The sequence below is a fragment of the Xyrauchen texanus genome, chromosome 43, assembly GCF_025860055.1.
Source record: "Xyrauchen texanus isolate HMW12.3.18 chromosome 43, RBS_HiC_50CHRs, whole genome shotgun sequence".
Classification (NCBI taxonomy): domain Eukaryota; kingdom Metazoa; phylum Chordata; class Actinopteri; order Cypriniformes; family Catostomidae; genus Xyrauchen; species Xyrauchen texanus.
In genome coordinates this window covers 11,387,032-11,402,119 of record NC_068318.1, presented here as the reverse complement: position 1 = coordinate 11,402,119, position 15,088 = coordinate 11,387,032, and the positions used below count along the sequence as shown (strand labels likewise).

Here is a 15,088-nt window from a genome sequence, read left to right as displayed (position 1 = left end):
AAGTCATGACATTACACAGATGTCTGATGTGTGACATTAAAGTATTAATGAAGCACAGCAATCACTGACCACACAAGTGTTTAGGAATCAATCACTCTTTCCTAGAAGCCATTGCTCACATGACTCACCCAGTAGCCTCCCAGGCCAGTGCGTGTGCTTTGGGTTTGCACTCCCCTGAGGAAGGGAAGGTGGCAGAATTTGGAAAACACCAACAAGAATACCCCCTGCATCCTTTGAGAAGCCACCTAGAAGTGAATAAAGAAAAATCATGTAAACTTCCTCATTCATGGTAGCTAGGGCAGTTGCTCAAAATGATGGTTAAGCATTTTAACTCCCTCCCATCCTGTCAATGTTACCTCAAATCATGCCGAAACGTTATTTTCAGCAATCCATTTAAAAGTTTTGCCCAGCAGACAATAAAACAGGTGGAAAAAATTATTAGCAAACTGCAAATAAAGTCCTCTTTAAATGAATCTATTATAGCAAACAGTTCATGCAGTGGGCTGAGGCTTCTTCTCCATTCACTTGCATTCAAACAGCTCTTCTTGTTGACCGTTTCAAGATGGCACCGCAGTTGAAGTATCCGAACCAACCGAATGAGGCATCTACTGTACTACATATGCGTATCTCTGATTGCAACGAGCTAACAACCACTTCGAATATTTTAGCTGCCACATTGCAAATCCCTAGTAACCACCCAAAACTTCCTAGAAACCATGTAGAAATTCCTAAAGCTGGCTCCACACTAGCAGACTCAGAACAGCTTGATTTGGGTGGGGGTGTAACACTTAGTGACAATTGTTGCTGATCTTTCATTCCTAGTTGGTGAGCCTTTCACACTTAATGATTAAAAATGGAGGAAAGGTGTCACAATTAATGACATCCTTTGACTTTTCTCAATGCTTCGTTGTCACGCCCCATTTTTACAGCCAATCAATCTGAAGCTTTTGAATACACAGGTATTTTCAATATTACTCCATGAGTCTGAAGCATCTGCAATGTTTGGTTGTTTGTTAATACATGTCCCATTGAGAACGCACATCAATAAAAATTGCATCCTTTTATTTGACACTTTTATTGTCACATTGTGCAAAGAGCTGGGCAAAACAGGTTTTATCTGGTAGAAAGTGAACTATTCAAAACTATAATAAAGCACCATGAACTAAAATAAAACAAGGCAAAGTATGCATATTTATATGGGCAGCAGAAATGTTTTTATTTTAATAGTCTGTCATAATATGACCAGTGCTTAAAGTGAAAGAAAAAAAAGTGCAGGTACTCTCCTTGTTAGTATTAAACTTGATTTTATTGGAGAAATAAAACATACTCTGACAAACATTTTAACTACTGCATGACAAAGCCCTGGTAACCACTAAAAACACACTTGCAACAACTTAGCAACCATCCAGAGCATCATTAAAATGACCTAGCAACAAGCTAATAACAACTCAGGACATAGAACATTTAGCTACTGAATAGAAAAGCCCTGGTAACAACCTAAAACACAACACCTTAGCAATCATCCAGAACACCCTAGAAACCACCTAACAATGCCTTAGCAATTATCCAGAGCATCCTATCAACCACATAGCAACAAGCTAAGAACTACTCATTTTAGCTACTGTACAGCAAAGCCCTGGTAACCACCTAAAACTATCTAGCAACCACTTAGCAACCATCCAGGGCCTCATTTCACAAAAGCATCATAGGCCTAAGTAGCTCTTAGTTTCAATCTTACAATTCATACAGTTAATGTCAAGATGAGTACTCTTTATGCAGCATACAATGAGAATTTAATATCAATTACTTTTAAGTTTTTATTTTGTTTTGTTTTTTTAATAATCAACAATTACAGTTTGTCTCAATCGCTTTGGCTCATTTTTTGAAACCGTCTTGACAGTCCCTAAACTGTAAGTGCAATTGTCACAACTGTTTTATGGGACATCAAAACTCAATTGCACTTCTGCAAAATGTAGTAACTCACCCAAATTCATGCTTCAAAACCTAGTTATTGTGTCAGTTAATTGGCCAATGCCAAAAAAGTTTTTTTTGTCATCATGTGAGCCGTACTGGTCAAAATGTTTACATGTTTTTTCACCAAGGCTGTCAACCATGGAAATATTTGTTATATACAAATTAGATTTTTGTTCAACTTTTTTGTTGACACTGACTGCTTACTGTACTATACAAGATTGTCAGGTTTGTCTAGCTGAATGCTATTGTGCATTGCAATGAGCTTTTTAGATACCGACATCAACATTAGGTAAAAGTTTACTGGGAAAAGTCAATACTGTAAAATACTGTAGTACACAGAATAAGGATATGCACATTTGTATGTATACAGTCAATTTATTTTTGTAGCAATGTGTTACATGTAAACAGAAATTTCACATTTGCATGTCCATGTTTACACATTTCTTACATGTAAAGTCATATATAGTTAACAGAAAATTGCCACAAAATGACATCCATGCAACAAAAAAAAAACCTGCAACAATGACAAACATTCCATGTCATAGATATTGATGGAATATACATGTATTTCTGACAGATTTTGATAATTGAATGGATCATACTGCATGTGATGGATCACATGATGAAAGATTGTTTAGAAGTTGTGAAGAGTATGACAGTTTCACTGAGAATCAAATCATCAGCTTTGATCAGCAAGCCATGTGCATTTAGTTATTGTACAAATTGTAGACAATTGTACTTACTCTTTTGCACATGTGCAAAAACACTTGCAATTTACTTAAATGGATAAGAAATTCAAATCTGGTGTGAACAAGAAACTACAGTAATTGTTCAGAGATTTGAACATAATGTTTTGAATTGAGCCACAGCGATTAAGAATAACTGTAAAAATAATAAATAAAAAATGCATAAAATAGATACAGTAAATGAACAAATATGTGAAATGAACAAAATAATGATAAATTGACTAGTAAGTAAATAAATTACTCTGAATTGTGTGAATGGCCACTTCATTAGTAACAATAAATGTAACAACAAACCAGCCATAGGCTATATTGCACATCTTGGCTTGTCATCCTCATCTCCTCTTCGTGTCTGACACCAAAGGGTGCTCTCACACACACCACAATGTTGTGCAACATTGACTGTTCATTGAATGTTCCTGAAGCGTAGCCTCCAGTCTCCTACTTTGCACTCCGCTGATAACACGGTGAACCTCGTTATATTCAATATGCGCTTGATCATTGGCAGGATCATTCACACAGACTCAGTGGCCTAACTGCAGTCCATTAACATACAATATGTCTTCACTGACCCTAAGAGCAATTGCACCTCACAGAATTTGTAAAAACGAATCATTGCAAATGCACGTCTAATGAACGAAGCAGTGATTGTCCAAAAGTGATAGATCATTCTGCAAAAATGATCTCAAAACTAAAAAAAAAAATAATTTTGTAGTTATTTAGGTTGCGCATTTAAGAATAAATGTACACAATTTCCAATGATGTCAGTTTTAAGTATTTCTAAGCTTACGCACAAATATAGTTCTTCAGAAAATGTAAAAATAGCATTTCTGTTAATCTTCTGTAAATGTATGTAATTCCTATCCATACATGGAAATGGCAATTAGCAATTAGGGCCAAATATGGATTGAAATTAAACGAACAGTGTACTCAATATACTGTGTACTGTCTGTACTGAGATAAGTTAGCCTGACTTAAGTCTTTTGATCCTTTGATTTCATACTGACCAGCACATATCCAAAACGACTGAGCGTGTCCATGCAAAGCTCACTCCACTGGTCAGTAAAGAGAGCATCTTTGAGTCGCTTGTTTATCATGGAGTTCACTTCCTGCAGTCTAAAGGGAAATTGAAAGACAGAGGGAGAGGGAAAGGAGCGGCAAGACAAAGACAAGAGAAAGAGTGCCATTAAAACAAGAACAAACAGGTAGAGAAAGATTAAAGTTAGAATTAGAGATGCAAAGAGAATGCAGGCAAGGAAAATGTGTAGCAACGACAATATTGACCACTTCATCTCACCCAATAACAAACATGTCAGTGCTCCCATTTTCAACACCAGGCCCAAACAAGGACGTGATGTCATCAGGTGGCATAGCACTGCCTACATTCCACGTGACTATATGCACCCTAAAAGAGAAAGAGGAATAGCGCTTCTAACATAAGAAGCACAAAATATGGTGGAGCAATGCTGCCATGTACTTATTTCACTCAGTTATGTTGTAAAAACTACATCTTTTCTCGTAATATTGAGATAGTTATGTCATAAAAACGAGATCTGTAATTTTAGCAAGCTGTTTTGAGCATCTCACAAATTAACTTTGGCTACGTATCACTTTTCATGTGCCAGCCCACCTGTTCTTCCAATTCAGGCTACTCAGTGGTAAATGAATCGTACACATACATTTGTTTTATTTTGTAACATTTTGTCCACTCAGCATGGATTTGGGGATTATTTTCCAGAATCACCAGGAACATATTCCAAAAAATGGCCAATGTTTTCTGAACCGTGTTAGTGTAAACCGCAGGACAAGATGTTTTGGAGTGTTCGCAAAAAGGACGAGAATATAATATTTGTTTTATAAAAAGATATGATAGTGTAAAATCGTAAAAGTAGCTATTTTAATGACAATTAGAAAATAATGCTATAATTTCATTGACCACTAATCAAACAGATCATGTTACAAATTATTGTATTTGATAAATGTATCAAATGTGTTTATGAGAGGTTGTTAATCATTTCTGGATTTCACGTCAATTATTCTTTAAACAACTAATATATAAATATAAATACAATCCAGTGTTTTGTCTGGCAATTAAACGAATAAAACTACAAAGGCATTATAATGACAATAATAAAAAAATATATAGTTTTTTGGTTGACATTTTATTTGCCGCTTAATTAAATGTGCAATGAATAAAAAAAAATATTAAAAACTGTTAAAGTAAAGCTATTGTACATCAATATTTTGATGCATTTTATAAATCTAAATTAACTTACACCAAAAATATTGTAGCCTAATTTTAAGATTTTTTTTTTTTACTAAAGATATTTTTACTAATATGAGAAAATATATTAATATATAAAAATCCCTGCTGGAGCAGCTGCCCCCGCGACCCGACTTCGGATAAGTGGTTGAAGATGTATGTATGTATATAAAAATATATAGCAGACAAATGGGTACAAATTGTACCAAGACTTTAAGGTATTGAATAATATAAACCAGATTTTTAATTACATTTCTTTCAACATAAAATGCTCAATTGAGTTTTAAATCAACAAAACCTACCTCCATACCTAAACCTTAACCCTAACCTTAAAAAAATTAATTGGCAAAGCAACCACATCATTTTGGGGTGCTTCTATGTCACTTTTGACATATGTGTCGTCATGCACTTCAGGACTCAATAACCCAGTCCTTTGCATCGCAAGTTCAACACTCTATCAGCTGCGTTACAGCATAATTTAATTGCACTCAAACAACTTTGTAAATGTAGTTGGTTAAGTAAAGCAAATGGTAAAATGCATCGCCTAACATGTCATGCACTATAGTAAAAGTGTTTAGATGTCATAAGATAGCATTTTGTGAGGAACAAGGTGTCATCTTTGTTTTTTTTTATCAAAGATGACAGGCTACAGTACGCAGGGACACATTTGTGAGTCTAAGAATGCTGCCAGGAATGCTAAATGATCTTCTGTCCATTCTGTCACCAGGCCCTGAGACGGATATTGTGCTGATTTGAGGGAACAGAAAATCTCAGCACAGATTTTCCTTCATAAGCTTCATTTACATAGATGTATAAGCAAACCCAGCAGAATCCCAGTGACTGAATGAACAAAGTCACATCATATCATATCATATTTCTGTGATAAAGAGATGTACGTATATGGATGTGACGAGGAGGAGGGTGTGGCTGGGCCATAACGACGCCCGGCACTGAATTGGCCTGAATAGCGGAAGAGGGATAAAGAGGAGCCGGGGATACCAGTTGGAGAGAGAGAGACACACGCGGCTGCTGTGTGTGTGTGTGTGTTCATGTTTGTTTAAGTTTATGTAATTAAAGTTTAGTTGACTGCTCAGCTGGTTCCCGCCTCCTCCTTGCCCATCCTTATCCATTACAATGGACAAAGTATGTACATGAAGTCTCACCTAAAATTACCCTCCTTGCTTATGGTATTGTTCAGCTTTTTGTCAGTGTCTCCTGTATTGGGTATCTGTGGTTCTGGGCTTTGGATTGGTTGTGGAATTGGTTTTGATGGCGGGCTGGGGTTTGGGTTGGGGATTGGTATGGCGATGAAGTTATTGTGTGTGTTAGCACGGATGGGCTGTGATGGATGGCTTAGAAGTGCTGGGGCAATTGATGGTGGGTTAAGGCCGAGTTGAGAGGTGGGACTGAGCTGCAGGTTTTTGGAGCTGTAGTAAGGCAACGATGACTCCGTTGAGGAGTTTGACAGGAAGTTTGGCTCAGTAGATCTGGAGACTTTGATTGCTGCCTTGGACCCCAATGCCGTTGGCCTGGGTCGACTGATGCTGATGCGACTAGTGGCCTGTGTGCCCAAGTCTATTTGGCCTCTTTCTTGAACAGCTGGGTTTAGCTGCAATGCCTGGGCTTGTCCTGACACTAGAGAGTTTCCAGTCATGTCCAACTGACAGTGTGAAGATTTGGTCAGGTTGCAGGGGTTTCCAAGCAGGGCTGCTGGTTTGTGGAGACCAAGAACTCCAGTAGATACTTCCGGCATTGAGCAGCTCTTAACAGGCTGCATTGGATCCATTTACCTACAGAGACAATATGAAGAGACATAGAGGTGTTAAGGAAAAGTTTTCAAAAATGAACATTCTGTCATTATGTACTCCAGATTAGAGGCCTTTTGTGGGTTTCTTCACATTTGAATTTTTTGACGGTTTGAGTTTGAATTACTGAGCATTCTGTTGGCCCTTTTGAACATTCCATCAATGTAAGTTCATGGAATTTTCCCCAACATTTAATAGTCTGCTGTGCAAAAACCATAATTCTGATCAGTTACAAACTACAAAGCACACTATTCCTGAAAAGTCTGAAGGTCTGTGTGAGTAGGGTGGATGTAACTTGATAACTTATGGATAAAAAAATAAATACAAATTAAACAAATTTGTAGAATAAAAAAGTATGTAGGCTTTGTCAAGCAAACAGAATAAAAGTGGCACCTTATAAAGGATGATTTAGACTGTACAGCTCAAATTAAACTAGGGTTTTACTATAATTAATATAAGTACTTCAACAAAAAATACATGCTTCAGATTCCTGCTTTAAACCCGTCTAAACACTGGCCCCATAGACTGTGCATTTATGTAACCGCAGGCTCGTAGCCAGCATAGTGGAAGGGGGGTTCTCTTTTTAAAAAAGTGGACCTTTTTGCAGTTTTCCCCCTCATTTTGTATTTAATTATGAGGTTCAAATACTTCATTTTGGTGAGTTTTTATGCACTAATTTGTGCTGGATTAGCTTGTCTGCTGGTATCTTAACGAGCACGCTTTTTGATGCATGAAATGTCCGAATGTTCAAGGTCAAACGTTACGGCACTCACAGATTTTGCTATGAGTGCATAACGTCAGTTGCTGCGCATGTAACTCCTGTAAAGGATGACATTAATTCATAAAAAAAAAAAAACGGACTTAAATTCTGGACCTTTGGCAGTGAGCAGGAGGGGTTGTTCGAACTACCCGAACCCCCCCCATGGTAGTCCCTCTTCTATGGTAGTCAACATCAAGCCACAAATGCTGTCCATTGAGCTTAATTTGTATTGAACACAGAACATTCCTTTAAGTTAATACATGGTACAAAAGCATTAAGCACAACAAGGGTGACTAAACTAAACAAGAAAATAGATGCTGTGAATGCAGAGTAAGACAAGAGACCTCTGTTTGTTTGTCCTTCACACTCCTCTGCCTTCTCCCACGGTCAAAGTCTGCTGCTGTCTACAGTGGATGGGGTGTGTGTGTGTGTGTGTGTGTGTGTGTGTGTGTGTGTGTGTGTGTGTGTGTGAAGAGCTTTGGACAATAGCCAGGGCTGAATGTGCCCACTATCTACCTATACCATCTCTCTGCTTCCCAGGACGTCACTACTGACATCAATGAACTACAGAGCAAGCAATCAGCAAAGATCAATCCTTCTCTACAAATTACATACCGGCCCCTCTGTCCTGATCTACTTTCCTGTTGCTTGGCAACAACTTTTAGTCCTAACACCCCTCTTCCAAACATTTATATAATTTCCTTTTAAAATTCCAGGATATTTATTTTAATAAACACCATTCCGATTTAAAGCGAAAAGATTGATGGGGCGATCTTTAAAGAAAGCATTAGAGATTAGGCAGTCACATACAATAGCATTAGCATTAGTGCGGAAAGGTTAGTTTTATATTTGACATTTGTTTGATATTCGCGACAATACTCATTAAACTCTCTGTGCCTATAACATTTTCAAGCCAAACCATATTGCAAGACATGCATGAATGGGTTTTCTTTGCCTAGCACAAAGCTGAATAAAAATATATATATATATATATATATATATATATATATATATATATATATATATATACAATTTAATGATGCCCCATCTGTTGCAGACTAATAGCTGATTATAGAGTTTTTCCACATTGGTGTCTTGGGATATATCTTTGGTGAAAAAGACAGCGTGATCTCTCAAGTAACTTTTTATTTATTAGAAACAAGTATATACTTTCCTAAGAGTCTAGCAATGATTATACGCTACAGAAAAGCATGCTCTTTGGCCAGTCTAAAATTGTGCAGATACCGTATATACATGCATGCAAGGGATTGCATTTATGTATTCATATAAAATATATACAAACAGTCGCAGTTGTCAAAGAGGCTGATGCGTTCATGGCAATCATACTTGTCTGAAATGTGATATGCAACACAATGTCAGTTATATTTTATGGAATTGTAGTGGTTTTAGTGAATTTTTTAAGTTGAGAGTTATCACCATCAGACAAGAACTAAAACATGGTAAGACCTGACTTGAGGCTTCAATTGAGTTTTTAGGTTGTGGCAAGGACAGTGTCATATATTTTTTTATGCAAATATTATTAGATAATAATTTAAAAACAATTTAAAATCTTCTAAATAATTTATTTTTCTTTAATTAATTTTGAATTTTGTACAGCATCTCCTAAGAGTCTTCTTTTAAAAGAGACTAGATTTTATTTTGAGGATGAGCCACCGGTTAAAGGAATAGTTAAAAAATGGAAAATGAACTTTTACTCACTCATTTATTAACCCTTATGTTGTTCAAATCCCATATGCTGTTACTTTATCTTGGAACATGAGTTATTTTAAGCAGCACTATTCAATTGAGTAACAGTTTCCCCGTCTGTCGCTCACTTCGACGTTGTGCGAAGAAGTGACACTAGGGGTCTCTCTTGATCTATGAGAAAATGCCAATGAGAAATTGGCAGACAGAAATTGCATGTCCCGCCCCCAGACATACAGGTATAAAGGAAGGGAAAATGCATCTGTTTCATTCAGAAATGTTCTTCGGAGCCGATGGCCCTCACTGCGAGAACATGACCATGGCAACGTTGCGGTCGCGGCTTTCCTTCAACTGAAGGAACGCCACTCCAGCCGCCCCCCTGCGTTGTTCCTTCTTCCCACGGGATTGAGGATGACCCAGCTGGCGATGGAGGCGATCTGGAGGTGTCGTTGACTTCTGTCTGGGCTTGAGGCCACAGCGGCTCGCCTCACGGTCAGCCTGCCTATCCTCTTGAGCCCCCTGAGCTGGATGAGTTTGCCACTGCATCGGAGAGCGGTCTGGTGTCTGACGCGGATGACTCGACTGGGCTGCCGCCTTCGGGCCAGCACGCGCAGTTTGAGGCTGACACCCAGATGTCCGACATGCTTGCCCAGGCCGCTGCCAGTGTGGGGCTGGACTGGAAACCTCCGTCCTCCCCACAGCCATCGCGGCTTGACGACGCGCCAGTCTCCCAGTTCAGCCTTTTCGGCAACACCGTCGAGGACTTCGCCCAGCAGGACTCCGCGGTGAAAAAGCAGATGCCATCTCACACATCCTGCCCCGCCGCAGACCTGCCGCCATGGGCCACGCCCCGTATGCTCGCTGAGGGCGTCCTTCTGCGGCTAAGAAACATGCAGCTCCACCTCAACTCGGGCCCAGCTCTCAGCCCCTGCATCGAGCGTCCCACAGGAAGCACACGCCCCCCATCTCCTGGACCCCTTCGAGGGCCCGGAAGGCTCCCAAGCGGTCCTAAGACGCCTGACCTAGAGACCAAGACATTCGTTCCAGAGCTGGTAAGAAGACCACTCCGTCCCCCGGTGGAGGGCCGGGAGGAGAATCCTTTGTTGAATTTACCCCCTTCGGGCTGCGGTACCCACATTCTCAATAAAAGAGCTATTTCCTTTGTCTTTGGGTCGCCTGGCCCGCAAATGCCTTTCTCACGGCACTTTGTCGCCACACTCAACAGTCCCTGCATGCTGGACGCGGACCTTTCGCCTTCAGCCCCACGACTGTTCCCCGGCCAGCCAGTTCTGACGAGTCCAGAGGATGCCTCCATATATTTTTGTGTTCCCTATCTGTCACTCACTCGACGTTGTGTCAATGTAGTGACACTATTTTTCGCCCTTGGGAGCCCCAAACACCTCTGATCTTTGAGAAAAGGCCAATGGGAATTGGCAAGTAGAATTTGCATGCCACTCCCCCGGACATATGGGTACAAATCGGAGCCGAGCAGTTGTGTTCAGCGAGCTGAATCCCTCTGCCGTTCCATTCATCTCTGAAAGCTGTTGGATTTACGGTGCATTACAGCGGTTTCTTGTGCACCGGTTGAGTAAAATATGAAATTACCGTTACGTTAAAGTAAGCAAAGTAGCAGATTTCAATGGTGGATATGAGCTGCACTCCAGTTTCTTTTAAGCATTTTATTGTATTTTATATTGTAATAATATTTGTTAATGTTAGGCCAAATAAAAATGATTTTAAATGGATATCTATGGTATAAAATATATGTAATTATTGTTAAATTACTTGTTAAAATTATTAGTTCATGCACAGTAAATAATATGGCATATTTAATATTCAAACTTATTAACAGCCGATTTAAATCGACCAAGTTACTGTGTTCAGTAAGAGACAGGGGAGCATTCATCCCGTTAGATCTTCAATGGTGATCATTGTTATATCATTTTCGGCCTCAGTGGTTGCACTTTGGAAATTAAAAACAGTCATTTGCGATCGGAGTTTGAGAGATTTGTGAAAATGTTAAATCTACCAACACCAGCTGCGTGGCAAATGGGTCTTATTAGAGCAGACGCGATAACAGTGACGGTGACTCCTCAAATATGCTACACATGAATTATTCTTTATGTTGGCTACACCTCCAAAACACACTTAGAACAGTTAAGCTCAATTAATTTATTGCTATTTTGTCCAAATCACATTCACATTGGCCTATCCTTATTAATATGACAAAACAAAACATAATTTTCTTTTAAAAGTTTTTAAGAAATCTGTGGCGTGGGGACGTGCTTGTGCGTCTCTCTCTCTCTCTCTCCCTCTTTGGACACTCGCCGTGCCTTTTATGTCTCCCTCCACATCACTATAACAAGAGACAGGTGTTAGGGTTAATTATGAACCAGGTGACAAGCCTTACCGCTCTCTCTCTCCCGCAGACACATGACCACATCCCCACGCCACAAAATCTTACACAGAAATCGAGCAACACGACAAACTCTCCCATTACAATGACTGTCACTCACTGCAGGTGTACATTTCAACGCGAGCTCAGTGACACCCCGCACAATGTTCTGCACTCTAGTGAATGCTGTCATTAAAAACAAAGCTGTCTAATCAGCATAATACATCAATTATTTACACTGCATCTATGCCTTGATTAGAACGGGGTTGTTTTGCAGTGTATTTAACATCTACGATGTTGTCATTACTGATAGGACACAGGATTCATTTAAGCGACTCATTGGCATTTCATTTCATTGCTCAACGGACATGTTAGTGATTGATTAGAATGCAAAAACCGCAGCAAAAACATGTTGTAAATAGAAACCATTGAATTATCCTTGAAAATAATCAGTTTTTACGATTACATAATCGAGGCAGCCGTAATCGTAATTACCATTAGTTTTTCGATTAATTGTGCAGCCCTACCTTGAAGTGGCGTATGCTCGCTAAGTGGTGTTCTTCCTGATGTGAAGACCCCCAGAGATGCGCAGTCGGGTCGGTGCTTTCCTTCCTGCAGGACAGGCTGGCGGGGCGGCTGTCCCCATCCACCTTGAAGGTGTACATAGCCGCTATAGAGGCACACCAAGAAGCAGTTGACTGTAAGTCTCTCGGGAAGCACAACCTGATTATCAGGTTCCTTAGAGGCGTGAGGAGGTTGAATGCTCCCAAACCGCTCATTACTCCCTCATGGGATCTCTCCATGCTCCTGCGGGGAGCTCCGTTTGAGCCCCTGGATTCAGTTGAGCTAAATGCGGTCTCTTTGAAGACTGCCCTCCTGACTGCACTCACGTCCATCAAGAGGGTAGGGGACCTGCAGGCGTTCTCTGTCAGTGACACGTGCCTGGAGTTCAGTCCGGAATACTCTCACATGGTCCTGAGACCCAGACCGGCTATGTTCCCAAGGTTCCCATGACCCCGTTTCAGGATCAGGTGGTGAACCTGCAAGCACTGCCCAGGAGGACTCAGACCCAGCCTTGTCATTGCTGTGTCTGGTGCATGCTTTGCGCATCTATTTGGATTGCACTCAGAGCTTTAGACACTCTGAGCAGCTCTTTGCCTGCTTTGGTGGACAGCGGAAAGGGAGTGCTGTCTCCAAAGAAAGGATCGCCCACTGGGTTATTGATGCCTTCACTTTGGCATATCATGCCAAGGGCATGCCACACCCTTTGGGGCTACCAAGGGCGACCCCTAGTGTTACTACATTGGCACAACATCTTGTTCCTTCAATCAGGGAATGGAGGTTACAAAAGTAGCCATACAACTGTTAAACATACATGTTTTACAAATGTTGTATGCTTAACATTTGTAAAACATGTAAGTTTAACAGTTGTATGGCTACTTTTAATAGCAGGTTCCCAACGTGACAACTTACCCTATACTGTATAGTGTGACACCATGGTTTGCAATTGGCATATATACACTCACCTAAAGGATTATTAGGAACACCTGTTCAGTTTCTCATTAATGCAATTATCTAATCAACCAATCACATGGCAGTTGCTTCAATGCATTTAGGGGTGTGGTCCTGGTCAAGACAATCTCCTGAACTCCAAACTGAATGTCAGAATGGGAAAGAAAGGTGATTTAAGCAATTTTGAGCGTGGCATGGTTGTTGGTGCCAGACGGGCTGGTCTGAGTATTTCACAATCTGCTCAGTTACTGGGATTTTCACGCACAACCATTTCTAGGGTTTACAAAGAATGGTGTGAAAAGGGAAAAACATCCAGTATGCGGCAGTCCTGTGGGCGAACATGCCTTGTTGATGCTAGAGGTCAGAGGAGAATGGGCCGACTGATTCAAGCTGATAGAAGAGCAACTTTGCCTGAAATAACCACTCGTTACAACCGAGGTATGCAGCAAAGCATTTGTGAAGCCACAACACGCACAACCTTGAGGCGGATGGGCTACAACAGCAGAAGACCCCACCGGGTACCACTCATCTCAACTACAAATAGGAAAAGAATTTGCAAGAGCTCACCAAAATTGGACAGTTGAAGACTGGAAAAATGTTGCCTGGTCTGATGAGTCTCGATTTCTGTTGAGACATTCAGATGGTAGAGTCAGAATTTGGCGTAAACAGAATGAGAACATGGATCCATCATGCCTTGTTACCACTGTGCAGGCTGGTGGTGGTGGTGTAATGGTGTGGGGGATGTTTTCTTGGCACACTTTAGGCCCCTTAGTGCCAATTGGGCATCGTTTAAATGCCACGGCCTACCTGAGCATTGTTTCTGACCATGTCCATCCCTTTATGGCCACCATGTACCCATCCTCTGATGGCTACTTCCAGCAGGATAATGCACCATGTCACAAAGCTCGAATCATTTCAAACTGGTTTCTTGAACATGACAATGAGTTCACTGTACTAAAATGGCCCCCACAGTCACCAGATCTCAACCCAATAGAGCATCTTTGGGATGTGGTGGAACGGGAGCTTCGTGCCCTGGATGTGCATCCCACAAATCTCCATCAACTGCAAGATGCTATCCTATCAATATGGGCTAACATTTCTAAAGAATGCTTTCAGCACCTTGTTGAATCAATGCCACATAGAATTAAGGCAGTTCTGAAAGCGAAAGTGGGTCAGACACAGTATTAGTATGGTGTTCCTAATAATCCTTTAGGTGAGTGTATATATATACGTATATATATATATATTTTTTTTTCAGTTTTTGTATTTATCTCATACTACATTGTTTCAAAAATTCAAATAAAATCTAACATAAAACAAAGGCAATCTGAGTAAACACAAAATACAGTTTCTAAATCATAATGTCATTTATTGAAGCAAAAAAGTTATCCAATACCAACTGGACCTGAAAAAGTATTTGCCCCCTTAATTACTAAATCCCAAAATCTATGAAACTGCATTCATAATGGGGTTCAGCTGGACTAGACATGCCCAGACCTGATTACTGCCAGCCCAGTTCAATAAAATCAACACCTAAATATAACTTTTTCAACAACATGAATTTGGCTAAAAGGTCTCACCCAGTAGCACACTATGCCAAGGTCAATGAAATTACAGAAATTATGTGGGAATATTTTATTGAATTACATCAGTCTGGGAAGAGTTTCAAAGCTATTTCAAAGGCTCTGGGATTCCAAACAACCAGAGTGAGAAACTTTATCTCAAAATGGAGAAAACTTGGCACAGTAGTGAACCTTCCCAGAAGTGGCCGACCTTCTAAAAGTCCTCCAAGACCACAAAGACAACTCATCCAGGAAGTCACATAAAAGCTAAGGACAACATCCATGGAACTGCAGGCCTCTCTCACATCAATAAAATTCACTGTTCATGACTCCACTATTAAAAAGACACTGGCCAAAAATGCCATCCATA

At 40.2% G+C, this 15,088-nt stretch overlaps 1 protein-coding gene across 1 annotated transcript in view; it reads right to left on the bottom strand.

The window, feature by feature from the left end:
- LOC127636017 (inositol polyphosphate 5-phosphatase K-like) overlaps positions 1 to 15,088 on the bottom strand; it is a 50,566-nt gene that overhangs the window by 15,890 nt on the left and 19,588 nt on the right. Inside the window, exons 2-5 of the mRNA XM_052116374.1 lie at positions 6,144 to 6,770; positions 4,015 to 4,122; positions 3,725 to 3,833; positions 129 to 245 (exon numbers count right to left, since the gene is read on the bottom strand). Coding sequence (XP_051972334.1) covers positions 129 to 245; positions 3,725 to 3,833; positions 4,015 to 4,122; positions 6,144 to 6,766 — 957 coding nt within the window. The 5' untranslated portion in view covers positions 6,767 to 6,770. The remainder of the gene's footprint in view (positions 1 to 128; positions 246 to 3,724; positions 3,834 to 4,014; positions 4,123 to 6,143; positions 6,771 to 15,088) is intronic.